Genomic DNA, 16,633 nt, shown 5'->3' on the forward strand with positions numbered 1-16,633 from the left:
ACCAGGCCTCAGGTATATCAGGTATATATCTACGTAGATTTTCCTTTTCCCGTGTCTTCATATCAAAATCTGAAAGGGATTATGGTGAGAACTTAAAATCCTGTTGATGGTCCCTTAAAACCACTGCTGGTTATACTGAAAAGCAAGACATAAAAGATGAAAACTGAATCTGGTACTATAGAAGGACAAAAGAATTTTTAGTGGACTTGCCGCGTCTGACAGCAATGGTGAATTTGGCCCCAATATGTTCCTCACAAGTAGGAATGTTCAAAAACTTCTTTAGGGAAAGGAAAGATCTGCAGATACAAACATAATGTAGGAAACAGTGGAAGTGGTAGCAAGATGTTGGGTGATAAAATACTAGAGACCAGGAACCAGAACCTAAAACTAAAAAGGTAAGACAGTAAACAAAAAATATCACCAACCAGGGCAGACGGGGTGACAACAAAAAGAAGAGAGCAGAGGTGGGCAAACTACGGCCCTCTGGCCCACAGGTCCGTCCGTCCCAAACCCTGAGCTCCCGGTCCCTCCCTTGCTGTCCTCCCGCAGCATGCTGCACCGCCAGCTCTGGCCCACCGCTCCTACTGGGCAGTGCGGTAGTGTAGAGGGTCTTGGGGGGAGGGTCCTGGGGGCGTCTGGGTGGGGCAGAGGCTGGGGGGGCGGTCAGGGGATGGGGAATGGGGGGGTTGGATAGGTGTGGGAATCCCATGGTGCGCTGCCAAGGGGCAAGGGTGTGGGTAGGGGTCAGGGCAGTCAGGACAGGGAGCAGGGGCGATCAGATAGGCATGGGAGTCCTGGGGGAGGGAGCTGTCTGGGGCGGGGGTGTGGATAGGGGTTGGAGCAGTCAGGGGACAGGGAGCAGGGGTAGTTGGGTAGGGGGTGGAGATGCGGGAGGGCCCTGGAGGGGGTGGTCAAGGGACAAGGAGTGGGGAGGGGGTGGATGGGTCGAGGGTTCCGAGGCGGGCAATCGGGGTGGAAAGTGGGAGGGGGCGGATAGGGGACGGGGGGTCAGGCTGTTTGGGGAGGCACAGCCTTCCCTACCTGGCCTTCCATACAGTTTCGCAATGCTGAGGTGGCCCTTGGGCCAAAAAGATGCCCATCCCTGTGGCAGAGGAATAAGACGACTTTCTTTTTTTTAATTAATTATTTTGTTACTATGGGGACACTTGAAGATCTGAAAAGACAGCTGTTGGAACAACTAATAAGAGCAGAATAAATGATGTATTAAAAGGAAGAAACAAAGGGAAATTGCCTCGAAAAGAGTCTTCTGTTAATTTTATTTATCTTTTTTAAGTGACTATCCTGTCTACTCTGAAAAACTATTACTTAAACTCTTAGTGATTCCTGTTCCTCCAGGCTGCTCCCACAGACGATGAGCAACGCATCCATTATTTTAATCAGAATCCCAGAAGTCACCCACAGTATGTGAAGTTGGTCCTGTCAATGAATAATTGACTGCAAAACCCTGGCAGAGGGCAGGATATGATGCATAAAACTGTAAAGTCAAACTGTCCAGGATTAACAAAAGTAATGGTTATTATCAGATAATGCCAGAATGGGAAGATATTAAATATTACACACTATACTAAATCTGTACAAGTTCTTGCAGCAGTCTCTGTGTATCAGCATAGAAAAACTTTTTAATAAGAGTGTGGCATTCTTTGACATGCTGAATAAGCAAAAACAAAAAGTGGTGTTTTGGCAAAACTCTTGTATCACATTGTCCAGGTTTTCAGTATATGAATGTTTATGCATGGGGAAGCTTTTCTGTCGGATTGGGGAGAACATAGCAATGCCCACTTTCCTATCTTGTTATGACTTTTGAGCTAGTGACACACTAGCTTAAACTACAGGGAATGAACTTTTGGTAGGGGAGAAAATTAAACTGGACCTACTTTATATACAAGTGACCTGTTACTCTCTTGTAAATCCTCAGAAGTCTGTCTCATATGCTGGACGGGGCATATCAAAGAATTATGGAAGTCAGGTTTTACTGTTTGATGTCAAAATATCTGCAGCAATGTCTCTGAGAATACTTTGTAAACTGATTAAGAGGTAGAAGGCTTAAGAATCACTTGGGAAAAAATAGTCTTCTAATGCAATTCCCTCCTGAGATAGAAAACTGAATGGGCTGAATGGTGTCTAAATCAGAAGGTGGAAAGGATAAAGAGATAATTGGAGAGAGAAGGTATGAAAGGCCCAACAAAAATGCTGCTATATGCTTGTAGCCAATTTTAAATTTCTCATTTGACTGGGGGAGGGAGGGGAGCAAAGGATATGGATCCAAAGAAAAATGTGGTTTTCTGGGGGAAGGTGAAGTCTGGTTTTCCCAATTGTAGAAAAATTGTAATTGGGTCCTAATGTCTGATCTGTGCCACCTATTCTAAGAAAATAGAGTATGCAGGCACAGCGGAGTTAGTTTGTTTCTCATTCCTCAATATGATTTACAAATGATCTGCCAAAAAGGGCTGCTGAGACACACTGGACATACTTGGGTCGAGAGCCAAATTGATCCAATTTGGAATTGTCCCCTCGTTTATAAAAGCAGGAAAGTTATGGGACCATCAGACCTAAACTCACACGGGCTGAAAACCATTTGTGATATTGCTACCACAAAAACTGAAATGTGGGGATCTCACATCTGATTTCTTGTTTAAAACTGCATTCCAATATGCTCCTGGCTGACTAAAGAGAAGATGTTTATAGTGTTAAATCTCCCACGTATTGAGTCTAATGAGAATGTGAAATGTTAAATAGAAATTTATGGGAGAGAGTCGTGGGGTCAATCCCACAGACCCTTATTCAGCCAGGTTGCTTCATTAAACTAACTGGGAGTACTTGCCAAAGTAACAGTTTGCAGAGTGTAAGCTGGTTTTAGAGATTAAGTTGGAAAGAGCAGATTTGAGACAATCTGGGACAAGCCTGTGGAACTCAGAGGTAGCAAATTACAGTTGATATCTAATTTTTATTACTCCATGTGATTTTGCAAAATTCTGAGCATGGATATATGAAGTATTGGATCTGGGCTATATCTGGGATGCAGTCAGACATATACTAACAAAGGCACAAGATTCTTAGATTTTAGGCTCTTTTGGACAGGGACTGTTTCTTATGTGTCTATATTGGAGATATCTCATACTGGGACCCCTTGGGGCCTCTGGTTCCTTCTACGCTGCAAATATAAATGAAGTCTGGAAACATACATTTCAAGCTTTATTGGATTTTTATAAAAATTACTGAGCAGCCTGACTCTGCAGTGTCAGAAAGATAGGGTAGCAGAACAGAGAATTTAGAACCAGAGAGGTGTCAGGGTCTTGAGGTCGATCATGATATGATTGCAGAGGTACTCTCGACTGGAAAGGCTGATTTTGATCATTTATACCATAGATACGAAGAGATGGATTTATACAGATTATTATGAGATGGTTGAAAAATAATATTTGACGGGAAATGGATAGAAGACTAGTCCTTCTGATCATTGACTGTATCTGAAAACAGGAATGCCTTGACCTACTGTTTAAGCTTATTGCACTAAATGTGTAGTAGATTGTTTTGTCCTTCATTAAGATTCCAACTAAACAAGGTAGCTAGTGAATAAAGGCTGTTTTTGTGCTTGAAGTCAGACCCATGCCATGAATTACAGCCTAAAAAGTTAAAAAATAAAAAGCAATGCTGTCAGAGCTATAACTCGGAAACATTAAAGACTTGTTTGCGTATTGGTTTTATTTCAGACTTACTCCCGTTTTATAAATTAAAGTGGACTGCATCCACACAGTGCAATTCGTCTTCTGAATTAACTGGCTGGTTAGTGCAAATTGGATAATTCATGTTGAAAGTTGGTTAAGTTCATTTCAAAATTAAAGTAATGTGGGAAAACTTTTGTGCAGTCTGTATTTTGGGTTAACATTTCAGTCCTCCCTCTGATATTCCACAGTGCATTGTTTCACCCGAAGATCAGCCTGTCTTTTTACGTGTGCCCTCTACTGCCCCAGGGTCATGATGGTGGGATGTTGTCTCCCTGTTTTAAATGCTGGTGCACAATATTCTGTTCTTGGCTAGTAACTGTGTTAAAGTAAAAATGCCTTCTTCCTTCTCTTGCCTTTTCAATACAGCTGATAGAAAGATGTTGCACATTCAGATCAATACCTCTAATTTTAAGAAATAGAGAAGAAAGCATTAAAAATAGTACTCTTTACATGAGTCATAATTAATTACTCATGCAAGTGCGTTGACTAAACTTGGTTGTGCAATTAGAGAACTCATTATGATGAAAATGCAATTGCACATTTAAATCGCCACCCAGGCCCTGAGGATCACCCATTTGTTTCTCCTTCCTCATTTAGGCTTGCTGTAGTCTCTCTGCAATTAAGCAGCACTATTGAAACCTGAAAGCATGTGCATGTGTGATTGTGCCCATTTAGACATACTTAACATTTTAACAAGTGCATGCTATTGAAAATTTAACAAGTAATTTTGTAATGTTAATTAAAAATATAGATACATTAAGACCAGTTTTGCATGAAAGCCCTAATCCAGTAAACTCATATACATGGATGGACTCTGTTGAAGTAACTGGGGCTCTGCATGGGCATATGAACTTGCATCATCAGAGTCTAAAGAATATACCATGTATACTGGATCATAAGCCAGTTTGTTTATAAGCCAACCCCCCTAAGATGGATAAGTAAAAATGGAGATTTTTTATAACCTGTTCATAAGACGACCCTATAATTCAGAGGTCAGCAAACTTTGGCTTGCGGGCCATCAGAATAAGTGACTGGTGGTCCGAGATGGTTTGTTTTACCTAAAGTGTCTGCAGGCACGGAGGTAAACCTAAGTAAACAAAGTATCCATGTGTGCCAGTTGCTTACCCTGATGGGCCAGCTGCTCACCCTGATGGGCCGGGACAGCAACTGGTGGGGTAACTTTTGGGGGCAGAAGCTGGGAGTCAGGGGAGTAACCCCTGTGACCACCCCACACGACCCCACCCCTAGCCCGGGATCCCCCCACACTTTCTCCATCTCATCCTTTCCCACCTTATCTGGGGAGGGCCAGGGAAGGATGTCTGTGACCTGGCTGGAGCTGCGCTGGCAGGCTGGGCAGCGCCGCTGCAGCATGTTACAATGGGCTGGGCCGGGCACTGTGGCCACAACATGCTCCAGTGCCAGGGTGGCACAGCCACAGCCTGCTCTGGGGAGTGGGACTGAGTGGCACGGCTGCAGCCAGCCAGCCCCAGAGGGCAGCATGGCCAGAAGTGGAGAGACTCTGGCCCTGCCTCTTCCCTTCTGTCTCTGCTGGCTGTGCTGCCTCTCCTTGCTCTCTCTGTTGGAGGGAGGGGTTGTGTCCCACCTCTCTCTCTCTATACCTGTTCATAAGCCAACCCTGGTCTCTGGTGCTTCCCTTTTTTACTAAAAAATTTTGGCTTATGAACGAGTATATACGGTATACCTTTCATAACTATTCTAGTTTTGTCAGGCTAAATACACAGGAAAAACTACAAGAATTCACCTTTAGTAGAGAACCTTCTGTTTTAGGAAGTTTTCCTCAATGCATTCCGCAAACATAAGGGGGAAGGATTTCATTTACACTAAGGCTCCTTTTTACCACATTTTGGCAGCGTAAAGGGGCCTTGCCATGAGAATATCTTACATTTTACATCCATTTTAAGACCTATGTGTATTACCAGACCAATGTAAAGTGGCCTTAGGGTATGTCTGAACTGCAGTGTAAGTCCAGGGTTGTTAGAATTTGAGCTAGCAGACCCTGGGCCTAACTTAGGGCTTGAGTGTTTGTCTATGCACTTGTAACCCCAGGTTAGGAATTGTTGAAACCTGGGTCTCCAGCATCTATGCTGCATTAAGTGGGCGTGAGTGTCTCCCCTCTTCCCTCATCCCAGACTTCCTAGTGCCCTCCCAAAGTGTGGCTGCTGTAGCCATTTGTTCGTGGGACGGTGCGGGAAAACTTGACAGTCAACCAAACTTGACTGAGGATAAAGAAAGTGAGCCTGTGGAGTTGTGCAATACTTTTGGTAGACTCCCAGAGCATGAAACAAGTGGCGCTGTGCCTACACTGCAAAGCAGTAGGGATTGAACGCTGGGTCCTAGCTTGACTCCAGGGGTACTGGGAGCCTGGGTCCGATTCCTGGGTTAGCACAATTTATGACGAAAGGGGGTTAGGCTTGAGCCTGAGTTCGAACCCTGGGCATACATTGCAGTGTAGACAAACCTTACTGTAAATGAGATTGACCAACCAAGAACGATTCTGTTCCACCTTAATTTAAAGACCACCATTAGATAATTTTGTGTTGCCTGTTGAAGACAAATCTGACCGCACAGTCAAGCTGTAGTAAAAGGCTGTCTTTGTTGTTTGAACTAGTTATTCAAATCCGATGCACATTTTTTTGTTGTTTTTATTTTTTAAATACATTAATACAGTTTTGCCACATGGCTAAGATCTTGCATTCCAAGGTAAATAACCAGTTTGGAAACCCCTAAAATAGCGGCTTATTTAATATGAAGACTGGAGACACAAGTTATATGGTGTTAACTATGCAGCTGAGGTAGGAATTACAGGGGGGATGTGCCTAGCATTGCAGCACCTGTCATCTAGGCACCCTGCTGCCAAGTGGAATTCACAACTCTGTTAGGCACCCAGGCTCCCTATGCATTGCAGGGGGAGTTAGTTGTGCGTCTATAGTGGCAGTTAGGAACTGAAGTCTCCCTTTTGAATCCCACCTGTAAAGCCGCCGCTGTATATGCTGTGGAACCCATAACAAAGTGGTAAATGGATGTTTTACAAGATTACACATTAATCAATACTGACCTAAAATAAGAATCCTAAGATCGACTGACTGATACTTGATAACCCATATATCCTTGTGTGTTTTGTAAAATATGAAGCGTTAATTTGAAGCGTTACAAATTAGTTTTGTGTTCTGCCTTCAGGGCAGTTTAGTGCAGTTTAATCTATATAACTGCATTTGGAAATCCGATTTCTGCTGTTTTGTAAATATATATTTTAATATTTTTATTGCAGTAGATAAATAGTACAAAATATTTTTGTGTGCAGTAGGAAGACTTACTGCAATTTCTAGCATCCCATTTACAATTTGGTAATTCTACTATAAACTCTTTTTTTAGGGTCCTATAATGTGGCATTTTATAAACTAGAACTTTGGACTGGCTTCTGCTTCCTTTGAAGTCAATAGCAAAATTCTTGTTAATTTCAGTTGTATGGGATTGGGCTCATAAACTGCATCATAGTTTTCTCCCCTCCTTAAAGTCAACTTCGTTCTGTTTATCTCATACAACTTGATCATGTGTGGTGCTGAGCCCTCCACTTCCTTGTGAAATCAGTAAGAGTTTAGAGTGTTCAGCACCTTTTGGGATTGGGTCTGTTGTTTCTATGGCTCAAATGAAGTTGTGGAGCTGACTATGAAACTGACGAGTTAAACAGCATTTAACTGCTCAATTGCTGTCAAAAGTACCAAATACAGATTAGCAAGCACATGCTGTGCTTTTGAAATAATATCTGGTGTATCTTAACATTTCATTAACTTCAGTGGAATGTTAATGCGAAGACAACAGTGTGGTATTATCAGGAGAGGTCCGCAGGGATTTCATACATTTTCTTTAAATTATTTTCATTAAATTCATCTGCAACAACATAGATTAACAGTTGCATTGTATCAGAGCTGTACCACAATGAGGCTCTTGGATTACAGTATCATCCTCTTAATGTTAGTTTAATTGCCCTTCAAAATACAAAGAATATTAAATCTAAAAAAAAAAATCTAATTTACGGTAACATCTTTTTGGGGAGGTTAATCCCACTAGAAATTGTCTCCCTTTTATAATTAATATTTGAACAAATTTTAGAGGCATTTAAAACTCAGTTGAAATCTCAGAACACTTCAATAATAGAGGACCCATTACATTTTGTCTTGTGTTAACAGTGAAAAGCTGATAGAATTCTTGCCCAAATGCTATAATGTGGATTAGGGAAACTAGGCACTGTGTCTGTTGATTTTTGCATCTTTGCCTGGTGAATCGGAGCTGTCATGGCTGATATTTTTGTCCATATTAGATTGTAGCGCGGAGACTTAGGTGTCCAGCTCTCATTGATTTTTCACTGAGAATTTGGTGCCTAACTTCCCTTTGTGCCTTTGAAAATCATCTACTTCTTGCTGAATATTGCTAGTGATTTTGAAATTTCTGTGTTTATAGAAATATAGAACGTGAATAAAAACGAATTTAAGTGTGATTTACAATTTGCTAACTTTATTAAAATTGACATCTAAACGGATTAGAAATGTCATTTTGTTAATATTGTACAACTGGGAACTTTCTACTTTGAGTCTAGTTTTCATCACATTGTTTTCATTTCCTTGTGTATCTGCAGTTGCATCAGCTATCCTGTTCCTGACCTTACTGCAAATTTCAATGCATTTTTCTCCATTTGGATTTAGTAGAATTATCTCAATGTCGGTTCACAGGCATATTAGCCACTTAGGCAGTCCTCCCACTTAACTAGCACCTCTCTCAGAGCAGAGCCTGATCCCCAGGTGGGGAAGGAGTCTCTGTTCCCCTGGCTGTGGCATTGGTAACAGGGAACTGGACAATCGGACCCTCTCAGCTCCCAGAACACTTGCTAACCCATCAACAGAGTGTGTGTTTGTGCCCGGGGATGATTTGTCTCTGAGTAGGGGGAAGCATAGAAGCTATCTGATGGTGCCTAGGGCCCTGTGGAGATGGAAAGGCTAAGGTTGTTTGAGTGGTTGCTGGAAGAGAGGAGAAGAGAATGTAATGTGTTTTAACTAAGGAAGGAAGTAAATGGAGGAAAGGGGTTAACAGTTAAAGATGAAAATAAAACTCCTGTAAATTTATTAAAATGGAACATGCTATAAAGCAAAGGGTGGGCAGGAATTCAGTTTCAGAGGGCTTAAGAGGAGAAACAAAAGTGGTAAAACTAAAAAAAAAATAATAAAAATCTGTATTTAGAGAGAGAGTACTGTTTTAAATGTAAATTACTAAAAAAAAAGTTTTAAAAAAGATTTGACATGGTAAAGAAACTGTTTCTGTGCTTGTTTCATTTAAATTAATATGGTTAAAAGCAGCAATTTTCTTCTGCATAAAATTTCAAAGCTGTTTTAAGTCAATGCTCAGTTGTAAACTTTGGAAAGAACCACCATAATGTTTTGTTCAGTTACCAACATTTCAGAGTTATCAACAACCTCTATTCCTGTGGTGTTTGTAACTTTGAGATTCTACTGTATTCAAGATGTCCTTTGGAGCTCACTGTGCGTCTGAAGTAGCCTGTGCTTTAATGGATAAACCTGTAGTTTTTAAATCTTGTTGGACACAACCTGTGGTGTCGTAGCAGTGGATGAGATCTATTTTTTAAAAAGTTGTCCAAGTGGCAAGCAGGAACCTTGTATTTGTTAAAGCAATGTGACAGCAGGATATTATGAAGGACTAGTTTTTTTGTGGGATTAAAATATACATGAGTTAAGAACTCCACTTATTTCAAAGACTCTTCAGGAGACCGACTTTATTATGCTAAGATCACACCGACAGAAAATGTTTTTCAGCAGTAACATAGAAAAAAAAATTAATAGAATTGTGTCCAAAACTACAATATCGGTAACCACAAAACATATGACTAGGAAAAGTCCTTTCTTTTAGCTGTGGTAATGAAGCAAGATTTAGCAGTAACCGTTTGACTTAGCATGAAAGGCTGGAACACTTGTACTCAGTTGACTGAAATCTAATTTTATTAAAAGCTTTTCATTTAGCTTTGAAGCAGGGAAAAACAGGAGATATAATTGGAGACACTTAAGATCTAAAAGGAGGAAAAAAATATCTGGCTGGAAGATTCTGCTGAATGTTACCCATATTAGTCAAGTGGTTACTGCTGTTCAGACAGCCGTAGAGATTTGGTTCATCCGACCTTATTGATTAAGTAGGCAGCTGTTTCTGTTGTCAGAGACAAGTTAATTGTGATCTTCCGAGGAAAGATCTAATCTGGGTAAAATGTATGGTTAACAATGCCAGTGTACATCTCCAGTTGCCATGTTTGTTGTGGTTGCCAACTTTGATCACAGTTTGAACTTATTCTTATTTCTCGTGACTTTTAAAAGATAGTGCTGCAAATTTCTAAACAGCAAAGGATATTTATAGAGCTAGTTAATAGAGCAGATTAAACAAAATGAAGAACCCTGCTAAATTTGCCAGACATTTTTCTTGGTGAAGGAAATATTGCTTCAGGGGCTTTTAAATTTTACTAAATACATTTGAATGTTATGGTCTGGAATACACTACAGTTATTTTAAGGCAACTATAGTTATTTGAAGAAAAATGCATTTTTAAAAAGGGGACACTTGTTTTTTTTCTAATTGGAGCAAAATGATTTGTCACCACAGACTTTGAGAGATCCTTATTGGTATAACACAGTCTTCACATTAGGAATGAATTACATGTATTGCATTATCAAAGTTGCCTAAAAAATTCTTTTGAACAGCATCCATTGCCGTATCTATTGTGACTTTTTTTTTCCATTTCACGTTTTAGTAATGATGGAACAAAAAAGAAAATGGATTATTAAAAGTTCCACTCTGCTGGAGTTGGTGACCTCCCTAACATCCCAGGCTTCCCACTGAGTCTCCACTTTGCCCCCTGGAGAGAGAACCTTCATGTTGGCCTTTTTCCCATAGAGCTAGCACACCTACTAAAATAATAGGCTCAGCACAATGGGTGAGACTGTATGCATCAAGATTGAGAAGGATTCGTATCAGCAGTGGAAAAAGTTAGGGGTGTTAAAAAAAATAATAATAATTACTTGCTTTTGGGGATGAGGAAGCATGAATTGAAAGTACTTTGATAGTCTAGCAAAACTGAGTTCAAATCTCACATATTACATATTTAAATTTTTTAAATATTTCCAGTTATCAGCTCACAACAGTGTGTTTTTCCTTGAATGAAAGTATGTGAAATGCACACAGGCATCTTAACTAAATGAGCAGGATAAAATGGGATTTAACATAATTGCCCAGTGAGCTAATAACGTCAAGATCCAACTGAGTGTGAAAGATTTGTTTGTTTTCTAGTATTATTATGTAAGTTCAAAACTATATCCGTCATGTTTGGCTTTTAATATATAATCAGCCCAATTTGTCACATTTTAAAGCTGTTAAACTAGAAACCTCCAAATTGTTGACCTACATTAAATTACCTAGATTGTAACAATAGTGCTGTCAAAGAGTATACAGGGTTATTTCTGTTTGTATTGCAAGCAGTAGGTTTGACTGTGCTCTCAAGATGTTGTTTAAGCATATTTGGCTTCAGTGTTGTGTATTTCCTTTCACACTGCAGTAGAGCAGCAGGTGTGAGGAGCTGGGTGTGCTTTTATTTTTGAGTGTATGTATAAATTCAGAACTCTTCTTAACATGCCCACAGGTTTTAGGTCCTGCCCCAAGATGGTGCTCATTCTTGGACAGCTTGACAGAAGAACTGGAGGAGAATCCAGAGAGCACAGTTTATGATGATTACAAATTTGTTACCAGAAAAGACCTTGAAAATTTAGGTAAAATTTTAGAGACCTTTTATTTTATTTTTGTGTCTGTTTTTTGTCCTCTTTTCCTTCAGTTTTAAAGCACTCACATTGCAGTTGGGGTGTGCTGTATAATAAAAGGGCTGTTAAAAAGTTACTCCAAGTAGTTCTTCCCAACTCTTGCCACTGTTTCTAACATGCCAGTCCTGATTGCCCTACTTGGTGGTAATCTTTGTCAATTCAATGAGAACCTTTGCTCACAGCTTGTCTCCTGAGGATAGGGTGACCAGATGCCCTAATTTTATAGGGACAGTCCCAATATTCAGGGCTTTTTCTTATATAGGCACCTATTATCCTCACCCCCGTCCCGATTTTTCACATTTGCTATCTGGTCACCCTACCTGAGGAGAAGGTTGATATACAGTGATTCAGTGTGTCTGAAGAAGTGCTTTGAGGTTCTTTTAGCCCAATGTTTCTCAAATGGCTGCATGCAGCCACCAGGGGGTTTCCTTGCAGCCAGGAAGAGCAGTGATGGGGGGAGGGAAGGGGATGGCAAAGCATTGGCCCTCCTCCCCTCCTTCCCTGTTCCTCCTGGATGCACAGCCATGCCCAGCCCCTGGAGACAGGTGGGGCACAATGCTGCAGGAGCATGGTGAACTCTCTACTGGAAGGGGGGGTGGGGGGCAGTGAGACTCAGGCTTCAGCCTTGGGGTGGTTGGGAGGCAGGTTCCAGCAGCGGGACTTAAGAGATCCTAGCTGCACAGACCAGGACTCCAGCCATGGTGCTTCAGGTGCCAATACCCATTTCCAGCTGCAGGGTTTCAGGCACTGACCCCCCAACTCTGGCCACACAGCTCCAGCCTTCAGCCATGGGGCTTCATTTCAGGCTCCAACCCCTGGCCATGCAGCAGCAGGCTCCAATCCCCATCTCCAGCCATGCGGCACCAGCCCAAGGCCCAATCCCGGCAGCAACGTCTGGCCCTGGGCACCAATCCCCGGCTACATGCTCCAACCCCCAGTCGTGGCCGCTGACCCTGGATGCCGACCTGTAGCACCAGCTGCATTTCAGAGGGTGCCGGTCTGGGAGCCAATCGCCGGCCCTGGGTGTGCGACAAGCCCTGTCCCAGGTGCGTGGCAGTGGGTGCTGGCTTCAGCCTTGTGGCGGTGGGCATCGACCCCCAGATCCAACCACGCAGCCTCAGACTCTGTCACTAGGCTCCAACCCCCTGCCTCTACCATGCAGCTCCTGCTCTGGCCTCAGTCATTGACCTCCAGCTACACAAGAGCAGGTGCCAATCCCTGGCTCCAGCTGTGGGGCTCACCACCCACCCTCCTCTCTCTTCCATGCCCCCTCCCCATCGCCCCCAGACCCCACTGCCTTCCTGACCCTGCATAAACCCCTCCATCACCCCAAGCCTCCGCTGCCTTCCCTGGCCCACATCCATCCCACTCTGTCCCCCACTGCCTCCGTCTCCCACCCCACCCCTCAATCCAGGGCTTAATTTGCCCTGGGACTTGCTGAGAAAAGTGATATTAACAAACATGCCAATATCACTTTTTCACTGTAATATTTTTATTATTGAGCGTGCAAAAATACTCTGCATAAATAAATTAAAATGACATGTATGTGCTATTTATTTGTTTTTCCTAAAGTTAATCAAGTATTTTCGGCCACTTTGAGGCCACCAAAAAATTTATTGCGAGTACCTCTTAGCCACACACTGAGAAACAAATGGAAAGGAAGAGAAATTGTTTCTACTTTTTAAATATTTAAATATTTATGAGATGCTCAGATACTGTTGTGCTGAAGCCATAGTAAGTACCTTGATAAAGGAATCCACTTGCAAATGGTATCATCAGTAAAGAGAATATTTTGGACTTTTATACAATGAAATTCATACAGATGTCAATGGAAACTTATTTTTATAGGCTTTTTTATGGTATACAAGACCCATAAAGATTTATCTTCATAACATCACTGAGAGACAGGGAGATATTATCCCTCCTTTTTGTTTTAAACAGATGGGGAACTGAGGCACAAACTATTGTCTGGTCTCTACTTGAAACTTAGGTCAACATAGCTGCAATGCTCAGAGTTGTGAAAAATCGCCAGGCCTGAGTCCTGTAGCTATGCCAGCCTAATCCCTGGAGTACACACAGCTAGGGTGACAGAAGAATGCTTCCATTGACATAACCTGCTGTTGCTAGAGGAGCCCTTCCATTGCTGTAGTCTCTGTCTATGCTACAGAGTTAGTGTCATAGTCACGGTGCCATAGCTATGCTGCTGTAGCACTTGTAGTATAGACATGGTCTTAGCAACCTGACCAGCATAATACAAGAAGTTTGTGAAAGGCCCAGAAACAGAATCTGATCTCTAAGGCTGTGTCTACACTAGAGAGCCTACAGTGGCACAGCTGTACCCATGCAGCTGCACCACTGTCGGATCTCCCACAAAGCCGCTCTGTGCTGATGGAGAGAGCTCTCCTTTCGACAGGAGGTCAGACTGGATGATCAGATTGGTCCCTTCTGACCTATGAGTCTATGAGACATCATTAAACCACCCCCAATGAGCAGCGATAGCTATGTCGGTGGGAGAGAGCTCTCCTGTCAACGTTGCATTGTGCACGCTTCCACTTATGCTGGCAAAATGTATATCACTGAGGATGGTGGGGGGGTTTTCACACCCCTGAGCACCATAAGTTTTGTCAACATAAGTGGTAATATAGACATGGCCTAAGACCGAGTCCAGTGTCTTAACCAAAAAGACCATTATTCTGTGAACTTGGAGAGGGTTCAGAATGTCCCTTTTGAGCAACTAAGCTGCAGTTTTGGGATTTTCATTAACCTGCAGAAGCTAAATCAGATTCATCTAGGATTGACAAACCAGGTTTATTGGGGCATCTTACACCTAAAACTTACAGGTATTACTGTTTTATGCTATTAGATGTCAATTGATGTAGCATATTTTGGGGCTATAAATCTATATAAGCTCAAGTCCTTTCTATGAACGGTTGTCTACTAGTAGCAATCAAGTTTATAAAATTTAGTCCCACGTTTTACAACAATAGCATTCTTTTTTGAACTCAGTAACTTTTTCTCCCTGAAGATGATGCCTGTGTCTTGTTTTTAAAAACATTAAATTAGTTTGGGAGATAAGAGAGAAACTCAGTGTAAATATCTCATTTCTGGAATTGTCTTTTAGCCAAGATTTATTAATTTCTGGAACTATTGGATCTGTGGGTAATGTTTGCTTTAAAGAAAAGTTCTCCTTTTTCTCAACTATACAGAGTTGCCTGAAGATATACACAATCTTCTCCCATTTGGAGATTTTCATTCTTTATTTAGGTTAGGGCCTAGGGTGACAGTTTTATGAACTGCTGTGGTGCTGTATTTATATCTTTCAACATACTTGTTCTTCAAAGGTAGTGACCCAAGGCAAAAACTCTTAATTAAAACATCAGTATGCCACACCAAAACCTGTAATTCAAATGTGTATATCAAACACATATATATCTTCAGAAAGCTCTCTCCTCACAAATAATACTTCTTGGTAAACTATCCATTGATTATGAGCTAATGGGCATTTTTAAAAAGTGTGCAGTAAACATTTACTACAGCAAAAAGAAAAGACTGTTTTTGTTGTGGGGCTGCTCAAAATCTTTGTGAGCTTAACAATGGTTTGTGGTGCTACAGTCTCGATAAAATGCACATACATATGGATGGGTTTGATACTTTCAAATCAGTACTATTGTTTTCCTTTAATCAAGTATTCAGTCAGCTTAACTGGGAGAATTTCCTATATCTTACTCTTATTTGAGGTCCTCTGATAACATTATGCTATTTTTTTTCATTTTATTCCTCCTCATCTCCCTCCCACCTATGCTCCTCTCCCCCTCCAGGCCTTGCCCATCTCATTGGATCACCACTGCTCAGAGCATATATGCATGGCTTTTTCATGGACATAAAACTGTATCATAAGGTAAATAATGTTAATTCATTAAGGCTGATCCTTATTTTGGTACATGTTTGCTATTATGTATACTGTATATTTACTAATTTATATATTTACTCCTGCATTATTTGTTTCCTTTCTTTAATGCCTTCTGTTTTGTTTAAAAGGTGAAAATGATGGTCAATCCATTTGCCTATGAGGAATATAGAAAAGAGAAAATTAGACAGAAGATAGAAGAAACACGTGCACAAAGAGTTCAGCTAAAGGTAGAATCCTATGTATGATGATTAAACTTTTAGAGAAAACTGTTCATATGGAATAATGTAAAATAACTACACCACAGAGCTGTAATTGAATTGGGAGTTTATGGTGTTTTGCCTCATAAGTGAGTTTGTTGATGTTGCAAGAGCCCTGAAATCAAGTTGCAACCTCAACCTATATACCTCTTTTATATGGAACTGTGGCATTCACATGTTTATGGAACCCAGTTTGATGAAAAGAAACTGAGATGAAGCGGTAGAAGAAAAAGGACACTTCAGTCTCGTTATGCTTCAGAACTTCCACAGACCACTCAAGGCATAAAGCTTGCACTTTTTTTTTTCCTACTTCTACATGTAAAACTGGAGGTTTACCAAATGACTTGTATCCTTAAAATGCAGTTATGATCTGAAAAGTGACTGTTCAAAATGGTATCATGGGCTTCCGTGTTTGTTTATCAAGGCTTTCCAGATCAAATCTGCTCAGCGTATCTGTCCTGATATCTTATCCCTGCCAAGGCCAAAGATGCTTCAGCAGCTCAGTACAACCCTACCAATTCCTTTGGACTAGTGATCAGAAAGAATATACAGCTTCTGCATCTTTCTAGGGGTTATGTTAACACTGGTTTTGCCTTGTGGTTATGGCAGATGAATGACCTCTTCTGAAACCATGATATGGCTTTGCAGTCAACAACTAGAATGTTGAAGCATGTTATGCCATTTGCTAGAAGACTCAGTACTGCTTTGGGGACCTTGACTTTTCTTATCAACTTGACAGGGAATAGTCCCATGACTGTTTCTATGCTTAGGTCTTAGGAAGCTTTTAGTTAGGTGAACCATTTTTATAATAATGCCTGTAACTGTACTGGATGGGTAA

General features: G+C 41.3%; 1 protein-coding gene across 3 annotated transcripts in view; it reads left to right on the top strand.

Annotated features, from left to right (window-relative positions):
- Positions 1-16,633, top strand: part of NOL10 (nucleolar protein 10) — a 78,710-nt gene that overhangs the window by 44,670 nt on the left and 17,407 nt on the right. For all 3 annotated transcript variants that reach the window (XM_030555431.1, XM_030555433.1, XM_030555432.1), the window contains exons 14-16: positions 11,454-11,580; positions 15,447-15,526; positions 15,667-15,765. In XM_030555431.1, coding sequence (XP_030411291.1) covers positions 11,454-11,580; positions 15,447-15,526; positions 15,667-15,765 — 306 coding nt within the window. The remainder of the gene's footprint in view (positions 1-11,453; positions 11,581-15,446; positions 15,527-15,666; positions 15,766-16,633) is intronic.

Source organism: Gopherus evgoodei, chromosome 3, assembly GCF_007399415.2.
Source record: "Gopherus evgoodei ecotype Sinaloan lineage chromosome 3, rGopEvg1_v1.p, whole genome shotgun sequence".
NCBI classification, from domain to species: domain Eukaryota; kingdom Metazoa; phylum Chordata; order Testudines; family Testudinidae; genus Gopherus; species Gopherus evgoodei.